Source organism: Salvelinus fontinalis, chromosome 4, assembly GCF_029448725.1.
Source record: "Salvelinus fontinalis isolate EN_2023a chromosome 4, ASM2944872v1, whole genome shotgun sequence".
Classification (NCBI taxonomy): domain Eukaryota; kingdom Metazoa; phylum Chordata; class Actinopteri; order Salmoniformes; family Salmonidae; genus Salvelinus; species Salvelinus fontinalis.
This window is the reverse complement of record NC_074668.1, coordinates 15,962,522-15,979,563: the sequence shown is the minus strand read 5'-3', so window position 1 is coordinate 15,979,563 and position 17,042 is coordinate 15,962,522. Positions and strand designations below refer to the sequence as shown.

The 17,042-nt window shown below is 43.7% G+C and overlaps 2 protein-coding genes across 5 annotated transcripts in view; one reads left to right on the top strand and one right to left on the bottom strand.

Moving 5' to 3' along the window:
- Positions 1–4,745: 4,745 nt before the first annotated feature.
- endog (endonuclease G) lies at positions 4,746–6,623 on the top strand. Its single transcript, XM_055918903.1, has 3 exons — positions 4,746–5,463; positions 5,700–5,809; positions 5,998–6,623. Exons 1-3 carry the CDS (start codon positions 4,927–4,929, stop codon positions 6,278–6,280), a joined length of 930 nt encoding a protein of 309 aa, XP_055774878.1. The 5' UTR covers positions 4,746–4,926; the 3' UTR covers positions 6,281–6,623.
- A 2,812-nt stretch (positions 6,624–9,435) lies between these two features.
- The window catches only part of LOC129853160 (disabled homolog 2-interacting protein-like), a 106,148-nt gene continuing 98,541 nt past the window's right edge, over positions 9,436–17,042 (bottom strand). For 3 of the 4 annotated variants that reach the window (XM_055918902.1, XM_055918900.1, XM_055918901.1), the window contains 3 exons: positions 14,579–14,781; positions 14,348–14,435; positions 9,436–13,886 (listed from right to left, as the gene is read on the bottom strand). In XM_055918902.1, coding sequence (XP_055774877.1) covers positions 13,728–13,886; positions 14,348–14,435; positions 14,579–14,781 — 450 coding nt within the window. In that variant the 3' untranslated portion in view covers positions 9,436–13,727. The remainder of the gene's footprint in view (positions 13,887–14,347; positions 14,436–14,578; positions 14,782–17,042) is intronic. The other variant, XR_008759088.1, reaches the window with a different exon arrangement.

Sequence of the window (17,042 nt, the reverse complement as noted above, 5' to 3'; positions counted from 1 at the left end):
AGGCTCCGGGCGTGGTTCCCACCCCACCATAATCAATCCCCGCTTCCGTAGCCTCCCCACAATGACCACCCTCCAAGTAACCCCACCTAAATTTAGGGGCAACACCAGAATCAAGGACAGCTCTGGGACAAGGTAGCTCAGGACAGAGGGATAGCTTAGGAGAGAGAGGTAGCTCAAGATAAAGAGGTAGCTCAGGATAGAGGGGCAACTCCGGACTGAAGGGCAGCTCCGGACAGAGAGACAGCTCTGGACTGCTGGGCAGTTCTGGGTATCTAGCCTTTTCAGGCTGAAGGGCAGCTCATGGCTGGCTGACGGCTCTCGACGCTCATGGCAGGCTGACGGCTCTCGACGCTCATGGCAGGCTGACGGCTCTCGACGCTCATGGCGCTCTGACGGCTCTCGACGCTCATGGCGCTCTGACGGCTCTCGACGCTCATGGCGCTCTGACGGCTCTGGCTGCTCATGGCGCTCTGACGGCTCTGGCTGCTCATGGCGCTCTGGCGGCTCTGGCTGCTCATGGCTCGCTGGCGGCTCTGGCTGCTCATGGCTCGCTGGCGGCTCTGGCAGATCCTGTCTGGTTGGCGGCTCTGGCAGATCCTGTCTGGTTGGCGGCTCTGGCAGATCCTGTCTGGTTGGCGGCTCTGGCAGATCCTGTCTGGTTGGCGGCTCTGGCAGATCCTGTCTGGTTGGCGGCTCTGGCAGATCCTGTCTGGTTGGCGGCTCTGGCAGATCCTGTCTGGTTGGCGGCTCTAGCGGCTCCTGTCTGGCTGACGGCTCTAGCGGCTCCTGTCTGGCTGATGGCTCTAGCGGCTCCTGTCTGGCTGACGGCTCTGTAGGCTCATGGCAGACGGGCGGCTTTGCAGGCTCATGGCAGACGGGCGGCTTTGCAGGCTCCTGGCAGACGGATGGCTCAGATGGCGCTGGGGAGACGGATGGCTCAGATGGCGCTGGGGAGACGGATGGCTCAGATGGCGCTGGGGAGACGGATGGCTCAGATGGCGCTGGGGAGACGGATGGCTCAGATGGCGCTGGGGAGACGGATGGCTCAGATGGCGCTGGTGAGACGGATGGCTCTGGCCGGATATGGCGCACTGTAGACCTGGTGCGTGGTGCCGGAACTGGAGGCACCGTGCTAATGATAAGCACCTTCCTACTAGTGCGGGGAGCAGGGACAGGGCACACTGTATCCTCAAAGCCTACTCTACCCCTGATGCGTGGTACCGGCACTGGTGACGCCGGGCTGAGGACAAGCACATCAGGATTAGTAGGGGGAGAATATACAGTGTGTACAGGGCTCTGGAGACGCACTGGTAGCTTAGTGCGTGGGGCCGGAACTGGAGGCACCGGGCTAGATGCACGCACTACAGGGAGAGTGCGTGGAGGAGGAACAGGGCTCTGGAAATGCACTGGTAGCCTAGTGCGTAATGTAGGCACTGTAGGTACTAGGCTGGGGCGGGGAGGTGGCGCCGGAAATACCGGACCGTGCAGGCGTACTGGCTCTCTTGAGCATTGAGCCTGCCCAACCTTACCTGGTTGAATGCTCCCGGTCGCCCTGCCAGTGCGGCGAGGTGGAATAGCCCGCACTGGGCTATGCAGGCGAACCGGGGAAACCATGCGTAAGGCAGGTGCCATGTATGCCGGCCCGAGGAGACGCACTGGAGACCAGACGCATTGAGCCGGCCTCATGACACCTGGCTCAATGCCCAATCTAGCCCTACCAGTGCGGGGAGGTGGAATAACCCGCACTGGGCTATGCACACGTACAGGAGACACCGTGCGCTCTACTGCGTAACACGGTGTCTGCCCGTACTCCCGCTCTCCACGGTTAGCCTGGGAAGTGGGCGCAGGTCTCCTACCTGCCCTTGGCCCACAACCCCTTAGCCCCCCCCCAAGAAATTTTTGGGAATTACTCACGGGCTTTTCGGGCTTCCGTGCAAGACGCGTCCCCTCATAACTCCGGTTCTTCACTCCAGTAGCCTCTGCTCTCCTCAGTGCCTCCACCTGTTCCCATGGGAGGCGATCCCTTCCAGCCAGGATCTCCTCCCATGTGTAGCAACCTTTACCGTCCAATACATCGTCCCAAGTCCATTCCTCCTTCTTGCGCTGTCCCTTACTCCGTTTAAACCGCTGCTTGGCTCTGGATTGGTGGGTGGTTCTGTAACGATCGTTCTCCTCCTCTTCTTCTGAAGAGGAGGAGCAGGGATTGAACCAAGGTGCAGCGCGTTGAAATGACATGATGAATTTATTAAACAAGACAAAACGAACTATACTTGAAAATGATACAAAATAACAAAACGAAAGTAGACAGTCCTGAACGACGAACTTACATACAACGTGACGAACGAAATGAACAGGAACAGACTACATGAAATGAACAAACCGTATACAGTCCCGTATGGTGCAAACATTGACACGGACACAGGAGACAACCACCCACAAACAAACACTGTGAACCGCCTACCTAAATATGACTCTCAATTAGAGGAACGCCAAACACCTGCCTCCAATTGAGAGCCATACCAGGCAACCCTAAACCAACATAGAAACAGACAACATAGAATGCCCACCCAAACTCACGTCCTGACCAACTAACACACAAAACTAAACAGAAAACAGGTCAGGAACATGACAACCGGCACCTACAGTATTTCAGTCAAGCACATGCTATTAACTCTGGGTGTCCAGTTCCCTTCTTGACTTTCTCTTCCACTAAATTATATGTTTAATATTCAAGCACTATGGCTATTATTGACATTTCAGAGTCAGGGATCAATAGATCATTGGGAAAGGAAAGAAAATGGATGTCAAAGAAACCTGGAGACAAATAAAATTAGAGGTTACCTCTCCTGACAGGTGAGTCATTCAATGTACTTTCAGTAATATAAAACCTAATTTCCATTCTTGGAATTAAATAAAAACATTTTTTTTAGATGTGTCTACACACAGCACAAATGTATGAATCCAAGGTAACAGTTAATTCACTGTGTTTGCGAACATAAAATTATGAATTCCTGAAATCTAATAGAAAAAGAAAAGCAATATGCCAAATGTAGAAGATAGTATTTTCTATGATCATGATTCTCTATATCTGACTTCCTCAGACACTGCAGAGCTGGAGAGCAGACGTTCTGACAGCGACGTCATGGTTGGCACCCATCATCTGGGAGTGCACCTTCAATTTAGACATCATTGACAACATGTATCAAAAACTTCACTATAGCAACTACGATTTTTGCTGTTGGAAAGTAAATACATATTATTTACATAAAGTTTCACCAGCGCTGGGGAGCTGCAGTTCACCTATGTTGCTTGTCGCTGCAGTTCACCTGTGTTGCTTGTCGCTGCAGTTCACCTATGTTACTACTATGAGAGCCGGGACAAATTCCTCTACGAACGCAGACCTGCCTCATTATCCTTTGTGCCCCTGAATGAGGGGGACTTCTACTATGACGGAGCAGTGTTTGGAGGGATTGTGGGGGAGGTCCACAAGCTGACTAGGACATGCCAGGAGCATCTGGACAGAGACAGGGTTAATGGCATAGAGGCAGCGTGGCAAGAGGAGAACCATCTCAACCGCTACCGTATCTACAACAAACCCACCCGGCTGCTCTCCCGGGTACATATATGGGACTACAGAAGGAGTCATGATGCACCTGAGATCAAGGTCATAAGGCTGGCCTCTGTCATTAAGAATAACGTAGAAATACGACTATGTAAAAATGTAGAGGGTCAATAACCTCAGTTTTGGATGACAAAAACGTGAAATACAAATGATTTTAAACAGAGTTTGATCTGCTTTGCTCTTATACCCAATATTATGTTGAACTTTGTTTTGTAAGTTAGCTTTTTTCATTCATATTTTGTTGTATTAAGGCCACAAAGACAACAGGCAGAAATGTTATAACGACTGAATTGATTAATTAAAGATGATCTACCACCACCAATGTATTTTGTCAAACTGAATGCGTTGGTCAAATGTTGTTGGTATTGTCAGAGCCATACAATTGTACAGTGCCTTCCGAAAGTATTCATACCCATGACTTATTCCACATTTTGTTGTGTTATAGCCTGAATTCAAAATTGATAACATGTCATTGTTTTCTCACCCATCTACACACAACACCCCATAATGACAAAGTGAAAACATGTTTTTAGAAATGTTTCCAAATGTATTGAAAATAAATACAGAAATATCTCATTTACATAAGTATTCACACCCCATTTCTATGACACTCCAAATTGAGTTCAAGTGTATCGAATTCCCTTTGATCAACCTTGAGACGTCACTACATCTTGATTGGAGTCCACTTGTGGCCAATTCAATTGTTTGGACATGATGTAGATAATCTGTGGAAAGACTTGAAGATTGCTGTTTACCACCACTCCCCATCTAACTAAACAGAGCTTGAGAAAATCTGCAAGGAAGAATGGGAGAAGATCCCCAAATCCAGTGCAAAGCTGATACAAACATACCCAAGATGACTCAAAGCTGTAATCACAAAGGTGCTTCTACAAAGTATTGACTCAGGGGTGTGAATACTTATGTAAATGTCATTTTCAATAAATTTGCTAAAATGTATTAACATTTTCACTTTGCCATTAAGGGGTATTGTGTGTAGATGGGTGAGGAAAACTTGTTACAGTTCAGGCTGTAACAACAAAATGTGGAATAAGTCAAGGGGTATAAATACTTTCTGAAGGCACCGTAGTTTACGCTGTACTAGAGCCTACTAAATTCTGTATTGTACCTTTAAGACGTAGCTACTGAAATCGTCATATCCATGCGCCCATTCCATAACAGCGAGTATTAAAAAAGAAATAAGCATGTGGAAATGTGTGATACGAAATTAACTTTTTATGTAGCTGATTGTTGTAAAAGCGGTAAAGACTTGGTAATAGTTTGTGGTAATTATTCCGGTGCATAAAATGTATCGTGTTATCTGTTCTAAGTGGTTTATCTCCGGCGTGTCCTTGACTGTGGGAGCGGCTATTGGTGCGTCTCTGAATGGAGATTCGACGAATAGATGCATAAATCCGAGCCATGGATTACTCAATCGAGTACCCGTTATTCCTATTCCAAGTGTGGACGCAGCAACCGACCTTACCACGTACCAAGGAGGCGGTCAAATGGTAGGGTCCCGATCAACAGCTGCAATGAAGTACGGCTTCCCATCTCTCGCCAATATCAAGACGAGGGAGTCCTACGTGACATCTTATGATCCCAGAAACAGGACCGCTGCATGGGTTATAGAGCAACTCAGTCCTGATGGCTTGACTGGACCTTCAGATAGGAAATTGTGCGACTTTAAAGAGGATGATACGGTGCACGTATACCACAGGGCTACCAATGCAGACTACAGAGGCAGTGGATTTGACAGGGGGCATTTGGCAGCAGCTGCCAATCACAAATGGAATCAAAAGGCAATGGATGACACGTTCTATCTCAGTAATGTCTCACCACAGGCAAGTCATGTATTGTGGGGAAACATGGCATATTAGGCAATGTGAAGATGAATAAGTGTTACACAGTGTGCGAGTGGTAAAGGTGGCAATAAAAGTGTGCAGTTTAAAACACTAATGATGAGTCAAAAAGGCTTCAGAATCCTATGTAGCTACACTTCCAGAGCAAAGTGCATGAATCAATGAATGGCTGTTCAAGAAAATCAAGTTTATTTTATTCACCTCTTGTCTTCCTCTAGAACCCAAATTTAAATCAAAATGCATGGAACAACTTGGAGCAGTACTGCCGTTCACTTACCAAGCACTACATGAATGTGTTTGTGTGCACTGGACCACTTTATCTGCCCAGGTGAGTGTCATTTGAAACAGACTTCCATAACAAACATAATGGTATTTTTCAGTGTTGCCATCTTAAATGCCATTCACACAGTGATCTGCTTTTGCAAACAGGCATTATGCAGCGTCATGATCTGTGTGAATGGGGTCCAAGGTGAGAATGATACAGAAGTCATAACTGTTCCTTCTCTTTGCTTATAGACAGGAACCAGATGGGAAAATGTATGTGAAGTACCAGGTGATGGGGAGGAACCATGTGGCGGTCCCCACCCATTTCTTCAAGGTGGTGATCCTGGAGAAGCAGAGGGGAGAGGTGGAGCTGCGCTCGTATGTGATGCCCAACACACCTGTGGATAACAAGATTCCTCTGGAGCGCTTCCTGGTACCCATCGAGAGCATTGAGAGAGCCTCAGGACTGCTCTTTGTACCCAACATTATGAAGAGGACAAACAGTCTGTTGGCTATCACTGCTGGAGGCAAATGAGTCTGGTCAGCTCTGTGTAGTGTGGTGGGTCTGGTTCATTAGGGCACACTGTAGCAAAACATTTTTTAGAATTGAAAACAAACATTTTCATTGGACAGTACTGACCCGGTTCACTCTATTTTTAAGAGTTTTCTTCCATTTTTGTCTGCTGAACACAACCTTGGTCATTCAGCTCTGTGTAGTGTGGTGACCATCCTCAGTAAGGATGTACATGTAACTGCACCAAACCCATCTGCTTTGTCAATGTAGTGCTTATCTTGCATTGAATTCAACAAAAAGGGAAACAATCCAATTATTGTCCAGTAGGATGTGATGCAAATAAATATTTAGGAGCATTAGACTAGTTCTGAATGATTCTTGCTTATTATTTTTGACTATCCAAAGGGAACACGCATCTTCACATTGAATAAGCTATTCCATCTTTGAAAAGAGTGGGGCTGGCCCTGATACAGAGATACTGGAAAAGGACAAAGCAGAAACGGCATACTGTAGAAATGCTGAAGGCAGGGCTTACACTTTCTAAAGTACTGCTCATTTTTACATCGAGGATAGGTGAGGACTGTTTTGTTCTACTAGTCTTGGTCTTATTACTGTACCATTCTAGTGATGAAAACATGTCAACCCCTTGATAAAAAGAAAACATCCATATGTCTGTGCATTTTAGTGTGGCAGAGCCACAGAACATACAGAAACAGGCGAAGGGCCAATATGTTTCATAGGGAATCATATCAGCCCTACTTGTAACATATCTGCACCATTCTGGATGCTTAAATTAATATCAGGTGTTCTCTCCTTCCTACACACATTGAACCACAGAAAATAGTATGCACAGAGACTTCACCACATGTCTGCAGTCCACATTGCCCATGGCTTCTGTAAGATTCTATAAAAAGTTTACAATGAGTTCATGTATGTAAGTCAATGTATGTACATAAGTCCCTGTAAGTTCCTAAACATGTACAGTAAATCCCCTCCACCTTCCTCCGTATTTACTTGAGTGCAATTCTACGGTAATGAAATTACAGTGAGACTAAAATGTATGCCAAACAAAAGCCATTGATTTCAAAGTTTAACAAACCATACAATACCACTTTTAACAATTTACACAGTAAAAAAAAAAACACTTACTGGAAAAACTGTGGAGATGGAAAGTTAGGTAACAGAATTACAGTAAAATCTCCCTCACTTTTATTCTGTTACCAAACTTTGAATCCGCACAGTTCTTCCTGTAAATGTGTTTTTGGAAAAACTGTTGAAAGTAGTCCATGCGCATAGTTAGTTCTATGGTTTGTTAAACTTTGAAATCAATGTTTTTTGTTTGGTATGCATTTTAAAGTGAAAAACCGGAGTATCTGAGAGTAATTCCATTATTATGGAATTTCCCTTGAGCTGCTATTTGTCATGCCGGGTTATGTTCTGTGTACCTGGCTCAGGCTGGCTTCTCAGACCCCTTGAGACTGTAGTGTCTTTTAGAAGGGACAGAGCTGGAATGCTCCAGAAAATCACAAGGATTAACTTATACTAAACAGATAATTATGCAAGACATGCTTAGGAGCACAAGACATCGCAGCACAAGGAGTAGGCCTATCATTCAATATGATGGATGTGTAGCTTTTGGAACTACTGCCATTTCTCCAGCAAAATGCAACCTGAAGGTACGCTTTATGTTGATGTTTTCCATTTAGAGAATGACTGACCTGCAGTGACACATTATTATGGTAATTGGGCTGGGTGGCAGCATACAGGCATATTTAGCTAAGGGAACTGAATGAAATATGACATGCTTCAGAATACAGCAAGGATTGTTGTTTAATATACGTCCTGGAATTGCACACAGTGAGATACTGTTACTGTTTTCATATTTTCCTGTCTGAACACTTCTTTTACAACAGATGAATAAGCTCTAATATACAGTTAGAATGGATTTGACTTCACAACCTATCCTTATGTCTCATGTATCATTTCTCCTTAGGGAAACTGAACATCTGAACAAAATACATATTGGGGAAAGGGAAGCACATCTGCTTAGCAACATACTAGGTAGGCAGAGACCCCAAACTCTCCCTGAAAATGATAATACTGACCTCGTATTATCCGCAAGAAGACATGTACGGGATTTGTCATTGAACGCCTTGTCCTGAATGTTCAAACTCATTGAGATCAGAGACCTTCGGAGGTAGAAGTAGCAGAATGATCAAATGTGTGGCTCTGTCAGAATGTATGCTGAGGTACCATGGGGTGTGTGATGTGTACCCCGCTGGATGATATGTGCAATGTGTCTCTGCTGCTGTGGAGATGAAGGAATAGGCCAGTGGAACTGTCTGAGTTCCCACAGGCTGCATATGAGGTCTATCAGAAATATTCTGGACTGAATTACCCTCCCACCTCTGGGATGATGTCTGGTCAACAGCCTACCTGCAACAGTGATCAGAGCATTAACAGTCTAGATAAGAATCCCGAGTCTACTCTGTATGGATAATAACAGATCACTAAGATGTGCATTTGTCTTTCAGTGTTTTTGGTCAATTGGTGCTTATATTGGTCCTATTTCACACACGTATTAGTGTGCATTATACATATGTGAATTGGAATTTTTTATTTTAATTTTATATATCCCACTGAGACACCCTCGGAGAGTGGGGTCGCCACCAGGAATCAGCCATTATTGACGGTGACCCTGTAGCAATTAGGGTTAAGTGCCTTGCTCAAGGGATCAGACAGACCATCACCTTGTCGACTCGGTTATTGGCCCAATGCTTTTAACCTGCCGGTGGTACCTACAAGTGTGTATTAATACGAATGCGTAAATTGGTGCAAAAAAAGTATGAACATGTATGTAATAGGAGCATCTGCTAATCAAATGTAAAATGATTTTTTATTTTTTATATATCCCAGCGCTCCATGAGACATCCTAGGAGAGTGGGATGTGTATTAATTCTAGATTCATCCCAGTGGACAAGTGATGTCATTAGTTTCTGGTTTCTTGTTGATGTCCATTCAACCAAGTTTGCCTTCTGCTTGTTTTGTGCATACTAATGGTTTAATTACAGTACTTGCTTTATACCACTAGGTGGCAATATTTATATAAAATGTCACTGATCAATGACAGCATTTCAGTTTGGAAAAATAAATACCACATGAGAAACACTACACGATTAAATTAGCGAAATAAATCTTTAATTGTAGTTGCATTTCTACATAAATTACATACATGTTTTTTACTTTTACGATGGTAGGCCTATTCTTGTTACCATTTACACACATAAAATTATTATTTTAACATTCATAGAAATGTTTCCAGGAGTTTGCAGTAACAACATGGCAAAAAAATTGTTCAGTATTATATAGGGCAAGGAAAAAGGAAAGAGAATAATTTTGGTCACTCTCTTGCAAATCGTTGGCAAAACGTCCCTAAAAGAACTGGGAGACAACGAAGATGCACTATACTGTGAACTGATCTGTGGTTTCTATTGCAGTGCAGTATATATTATTTCCTTTCAATAAAATAACACCAAAGCAGGAAGACACACCTTTCGCTTTGAAAGAGAAAATCAATTGAAACCCTCCAAAGAGATTTTCTGTGTGCAGGTTGGGTGCAACAAGAACACTTGAGGGAAATAGGTGCACATTGCTATCAGAATGCAGATGTTCTATACCTGCAGCACATTGCTATCAGAATGCAGATGTTCTATACCTGCAGCACATTGCTATCAGAATGCAGATGTTCTATACCTGCAGCACATTTCTATCAGAATGCAGATGTTCTATACCTGCAGCACATTTCTATCAGAATGCAGATGTTCTATACCTGCAGCACATTGCTATCAGAATGCAGATGTTCTATACCTGCAGCACATTGCTATCAGAATGCAGATGTTCTATACCTGCAGCACATTGCTATCAGAATGCAGATGTTCTATACCTGCAGCACATTTCTATCAGAATGCAGATGTTCTATACCTGCAGCACATTGCTTCCAGAATGCAGATGTTCTATACCTGCAGCACATTGCTATCAGAATGCAGATGTTCTATACCTGCAGCACATTGCTTTCAGAATGCAGACGTTCTATACCTGCAGCACATTGCTATCAGAATGCAGATGTTCTATACCTGCAGCACATTGCTATCAGAATGCAGATGTTCTATACCTGCAGCACATTGCTATCAGAATGCAGATGTTCTATACCTGCAGCACATTGCTATCAGAATGCAGATGTTCTATACCTGCAGCACATTGCTATCAGAATGCAGATGTTCTATAACTGGAGCTTCAACACAATCCATCATACTCTGACAAATACTATTCAGCATTAGGGCATTTTATTAAAACAAAAAACAAAGATATTCAATAAATAATGTTGAGCTGATTGAAACAAACATAATTTAGAGCATAACATAAATACAATTTTACACATAACTTTACTTTTTTTTAAATAAAACATAATGTACTTTAACAATAGTCTAGTTGATAAAAAAATCTAATTATGTTTAAGCTTAACATTTCCACAGACCAAAACACAGGTCAACACAGTAATTCAGGTGACTAATTTCCTGAAAGCAGATCACTGGTGTTATCAGATGAGAATTAGCGGAAGTCAGAATTGAGAAGTCATGCAAAGCCACTTGTTGAGACCACCTTTGAAGGTTGATAAAGTTAGCTACCTGCATCTTAAATAAGACTACAAAAAAGGCCTTAAGTCCACTCCATGTTCATAGCTTCAATCAACACTAGAGGGAACTTGAACTGACAATGAATCTGGTTTATACCTCAGTTCCAGCCTAAAACCCCATGTGGATGTACTGTCCGGAAGAGACTTTCATGCTTCACTTTGGATAGAAGGTATTCTAAATGAAGGAGTGTTTGTGTAGTGTCGTTAGCGAAATGACTGTTCCAGAAGCGGAAGGGTAGCGGAGTGGCCAGAGGAGTGGCCAGGTATTTGAGTTCAGTCCTATTCTATTCAGCACTGTCAAACTGCAAACAGTGAAGGTTTGGCCAACACATAACAATTTAGATACGCAGAGGACAAAACAGTAAACTATGTTTATCAATATTATATAACAGCATCAATAAATGGTTCATTTTGAACAAAGAACCCACATATGAAAAGGAGATAATGGGGGAAAAGATGCGTGAACTGTCTACTGAAGTAGAAATACAATTACAATCAAACTCTTACTATTGTCTTGCAATATTAGCACAGCCGAGTTTAACACAATGAACACATACAGTACAAAATACTATTCCCCTTCCAGACAATCAATATAAATACTTTATATACATCTACGAGGTATGTAAACCTCTAAATATACTAATATTTAAGCATATACAAAGTATGCAGAAAATGATATAGCTGAGCTCTTTCTTTACCATTAGCAATTTAAAACACAGCAAGTTTGTTGTGCTACTGTAGTCCTGATGAGGTAAGAAGAGCAGAGTATATCTAAAAGATACAGGAAGAATATAGAAACACCTTCTATTGGGACGTGCTTTCGGGAAAAGTCTAACCAGAGCGCTTTTCAAAAGCTTGTCAACATGAGAGGAGGCTTTCACTGATAGAGTTGTTCACTTGGCAACATATGCTTTTGAAGTTTGAAAAATAAAACAGGGATAAAAAAACAGCCATTGAGTAAAATCAAATATTGATGCTACAATGTACTATACACTTGTGTTGTACTATACTGTTGCTGGAAGAAACAGGTTGGCTGTGAGTACGATAGTATTTACTCTGTTTACTAAACTCTGAAAACATAGGGTCCATAAACGAGCGTCCTCTTTTAGCACCAGGTGCTATATAAACACAGTGACTGGAAATTATAGGTGTAGATGAGAAACCAGAAACATTAAAGCTTATAATTGTTCAAATCACTTCAAAACAGGCTCTAAGATAACAGCACAACCTTAAATCGATAAAATGTTGTTTTATGTACTAGGATAGAGAGTTTAGGATGTCTTGCAGCCAGGTGTAGACGTTATAGCTTTCTCTAAAGTCAATCTGGAATGTTCTGCCTATCCATGTGAGAGATGCAGACTCGGTCTCAACCTTTAAGTCTTTATTGAAGACTCATCTCTTCAGTAGGTCTTATGATTGAGTGTAGTCTGGCCCAGGAGTGTGAAGGTGAACGGAAAGGCACGGTAGCAACAAACCGCCCTTGCTGTCTCTGCCTGGCCGGTTCCCCTCTCTCCACTGGTATTCTCTGCCTCGCCTCAAACCCTATTACGGGGGCTGAGTCACTGGCTTACTGGTGCTCTTCTATGCCGTCCCTAGGAGGGGTGCGTCACTTGAGTGGGTTGAGTCACTGACGTGGTCTTCCTGTCCCGGGTTGCCCCCCCCCCCGGGTTCGTGCCGTGGGGGAGATCTTTGTGGGCTATACTCTGCCTTGTCTCAGGATAGTAAGTTGGTGGTTGAAGGTATCCTTCTAGTGGTGTGGGGCCTGTGCTTTGGCAAAGTGGGTGGGGTTATATCCTGCCTGGTTGGCCTTGACCGGGGGTATCGTCGGACAGGGCCAAAGTGTCTCCCGACCCCTCCTGTCTCAGCCTCCAGTATTTATGCTGCAATAGTTTGTGTCAGTGGGCTAGGGTCAGTCTGTTATATCTGGAGTATTTCTCCTGTCTTATCTGGTGTCCTGTGTGAATTTAAGTATGCTCGTGTGCTCTCTCTAATTCTCTCTCTCTCTCTCGGAAGACCTAAGCCCTAGGACCATGCCTCAGGACTACCTGGCATGATGACTCCTTGCTGTCCCCAGTCCACCTGGTCGTGCTGCTACAGTTTCAACTGTTCTGCCTGCGGCTATGGAACCCTGACCTGTTCACCGGACGTGCTACCTTGTCCCAGACCTGCTGTTTTCAACTCTCTAGAGACAGCAGGTGCGGTAGAGATACTCTGAATGATCGGCTATGAAAAGCCAACTGACATTTACTCCTGAGGTGCTAACCTGTTGCACCCTCTACAACAACTGTGATTATTTTTATCTGACCCTGCTGGTCATCTATGAACGTTTGAACATCTTGGCCATGTTCTGTTATAATCTCCACCCGGCACAGCCAGAAGAGGACTGGCCACCCCTCATAGCCTTGTTCCTCTCTAGGTTTCTTCCTAGGTTCTGGCCTTTCTAGGGAGTTTTTCCTAGCCACCGTGCTTCTAAACCTGCATTGCTTGCTGTTTGGGGTTTTAGGCTGGGTTTCTGTACAGCTCTTTGTGGTGACAGCTGATGTAAGAAGGGCTTTATAAATACATTTGATTGAATCTGATCAAGTCCTTTATATTTTTAAGCAACAGTTTCAGTCAGTCTAGCCCTTCTTTCTGTGATCCTGACCACATCCATTGAAAATAATGGATTTGGACAGTATAAATCTATTTCTCTGGAGAGTGGCTGGGTGTGGCTAGTTCCTCCTCCCTCCCCCAGCCCAAGCGTCATTGAGTTGGGCTTGGCCCCCTCTCCCCTCCCTAGCAGTTGCTGCTGTTCCTGAACTCTCCGTTCTCCGTGATCTGGAGCTTGGTGGGGGAGATGCCGTTACGAGTCTGCATGCTGTAGCGCTCCTTCAGCTGGGTCAGAGCGCTCATCAGGCGGGCGTTGGCCGCGTCTAGAGAGGCGATGCGTTTCTCCTGCAGAGTGAGGAGGGAGAGAGGGAGGAATAGAGAATGATGGAGGAAGAGAAGAGGGTTGTCATCACACAATCCAATGAATCCTTCATAACATGGCTCTGACTGTACTACCGCTTCTAAGCAAACCAACATGACTTAAATAAAACAAGCAGCCACTATTGTAAAAAGAAAAGGAATGTGGCTAAAGTAAAAACGTAGATTGTCCGCATACAGTACATTTTGTACTTGTCACAGTAATTCCAGTGGCTGGATGGTTTGCAGTGATTAAGACCTATCATTTTCAATCTGAGGAGGCTGTTAACATTTATAAAGCCAGAGGGCGCTGTTCTCTTCAAGTCCATAGTCTGACATGTTACAGTAAATCTGTGAATAAAATATTTGAGTAAATACTTTATCTTGACAGTTGTGGAAAAAACATCTATTGCCAGCCAAAACAACTCTTGTGGACACTAAACACTCACCTGGGCTTCAATGATCTTCTGTTTTGAGTCCACTATCGACTGCATATCTGAATGATCTTTTTTCAGTTCCTCTTCAACTGACATCAGCCTGAAAGAGTAACAAAGATATGTTTGTATTGATGGCTGTTCAATACCGTTCCATTAATTCAGCCTCAGACATTCCAACGAGCCACAATGTGCCCGTCCTCCGATTTAAAGTTACACCAGCCTCCACTGGTAGGTAAAGGACACCTGGTGATGATGCTCTTCATCTGGAGCTCCTTGTCGTCCTGCTGCCGGCTCAGACGCTCCTCTGTGTCCTCCAGGCGCGCCTGGTACTCCAGCAGCATCGTCTGTGTCTGCTCGTCCTGGCCCTTCAGGTGACACTCATACTCCTCCAGCTTTTTGGCTGACTGACACAGCCTGTCCTGCAGGATGGCTATTTCCTGCTGGTACTGGACACAGGACAGAGTGGCAGTCAGACCAGTGTCGCACACACACTTGTCATTCTCAAAGCAGCCCCCATTCAGCGGGCTAAGAGACAGTTTGTGGTTGTTTGTTATGCTTTCTGTTCACTGCAGCTAGCGACTGGAACGAGTTACAACAAACACTCAAACTGGACAGTTTTATCTCCATCTCTTCATTCAAAGACACAATTATGGACACTATTACTGACAGTTGTGACTGCTTTGTGTGATGTATTGTTGTCTCTACCTTCTTGCCCTTTGTGCTGTTGACTGTAATCAATAATGGTGTGTTTTGTGCTGCTGCCATGTTGTGTTGCTCTCACGTTGTTGTCATGTTGTGTTCCTTCCATGCTATGTTGTCGTCTTAGGTCTCACTTTATGTAGTGTTGTCTCTCTTGTCGTGATGTGTGTTTTGTTTCATTTGTAATTTTTAATCCCAGGCCCCGTCCCCGCAGGAGGCCTTTTGCCTTTTGGTACACTGTCACTGAAAATAAGAATTTGTTCTTAACTGACTTGTCTAGTTAAATAAAGGTTAAAAAAAAAATTCTATAAAAAATGATTCTGTTTTTCTTGGTCTCAACTGCTGACAGAAGAGTAGTCATATCATCTTCTGTGGAGTAACTACTGTAATGTACAGTGTATGGATGAAAACTCAGGTAAACAATCAAGTAAAAGCTTCAAGTCATGCTATGAAAAGCCGGTCTGGGTTCAAATGTGGGATCCTGCAAAGCTTTAGGTACATTTCTGCTGTCTCTGGGAAATTCTGCCATCAACTGAATCCCAAACATATTCCTGAAAAAATCCCACAGCATTTAACAAACTTAAAAAAAGACACTGCTGTTGTGTAATGTACCAACTAGACTCCATAGAAACCATAAAGTAGACAGAACCCGGTCTAAAACCATAGGGATTGAAATAGGACACATTTTTCAAATATTATATTCCATCACTGAGTACTGTTTTGTGTCAGTTTAATACAAACAGATTAAAGAGCCCTTCAACTAACTTCAACTAAGGACTTTATAAATAGCATTTTCGGGTAGTAATTGTCAAAAATAATGAACAGAAGTTTGATTTGTGTTTGGCTCTCACTTTGGCAGACCTGAAAACTGTGAAATAATCACTAAAACACCTCTTAAAAACATCTACAAATTGAAATCCAATGTGTGTGATTAAAATGTGTCCATGTAGTTTTGTAACTTCAGCTTGCAAGTGTGTTCAAGTGCAATATGTTGCTGGTGTATAATTCATCGGAGTAGCTGGGGAAATTGGCAGAGGGAGGGGAGGGCACACACTTGCCTGTTGAGATAAATCTTCTCTTGCGCTTCAGTGTGTGCAGTTCAGCCTATACTCATCTAGCACATTGGCATTTATTGTCATGAATCTTGCCCTGGAGGCAGCTCTGCAGAGTGGTCTAGCTGGCACAGCCACAACATCTAACCCTAACCTTAACCACACTGCTTAGCCTAATGCCTAACCTTACCACACTGCTTAGCCTAATGCCTAACCTTAACCACACTGCTTAGCCTAATGCCTAACCTTAACCACACTGCTTAGCCTAATGCCTAACCTTACCACACTGCTTAGCCTAATGCCTAACCTTAACCACACTGCTAAGCCGAATGCCTAACCCTAACCACACTGCTTAGCCTAATGCCTAACCCTAACCTTAACCAAACTGCTAAGCCTAATGCCTAACATTAACCACACTGCTTAGCCTAATGCCTAACCTTAATTTAAGACCAAAAAGCACATTTTAGTTTTCTTGAATTTTTACAACATAGCTAATTATGACTTTGCAGCTGGCCCATCTAGCGGAAATCACTAAGTTCTGCTTCCAGGGCAAGACTCATGACAATAAACGTCAACCTACACCTGGCAGTCTACCTACATTTCAACAATGTAAGAATAGACAGGCTAATTCAACTCGTATACTGTACTATCATTTCACCACCAGTATACAGTACATCATGGTGCTTCTTTGCACACACTATCATTTCACCACCAGTATACAGTACATCATGGTGCTTCTCTGCACACACTATCATTTCACCACCAGTATACAGTACATCATGGTGCTTCTCTGCACACACTATCATTTCACCACCAGTATACAGTACATCATGGTGCTTCTCTGCACACACTATCATTTCACCACCAGTATACAGTACATCATGGTGCTTCTCTGCACACACTATCATTTCACCACCAGTATACAGTACATCATGGTGCTTCTCTGCACACACTAT

What these genes read in the sequence shown, in the direction of transcription:
- endog (XM_055918903.1), top strand. Translation starts at nt 4,927, where the DNA reads ATGTATCGTGTTATCTGTTCTAAGTGGTTTATCTCCGGCGTGTCCTTG. An exon ending in TCAGTAATGTCTCACCACAG is followed by an intron (nt 5,464 to 5,699) that starts GCAAGTCATGTA and finishes GTCTTCCTCTAG; the next exon opens with AACCCAAATTTAAATCAAAA. An exon ending in GGACCACTTTATCTGCCCAG is followed by an intron (nt 5,810 to 5,997) that starts GTGAGTGTCATT and finishes CTTTGCTTATAG; the next exon opens with ACAGGAACCAGATGGGAAAA.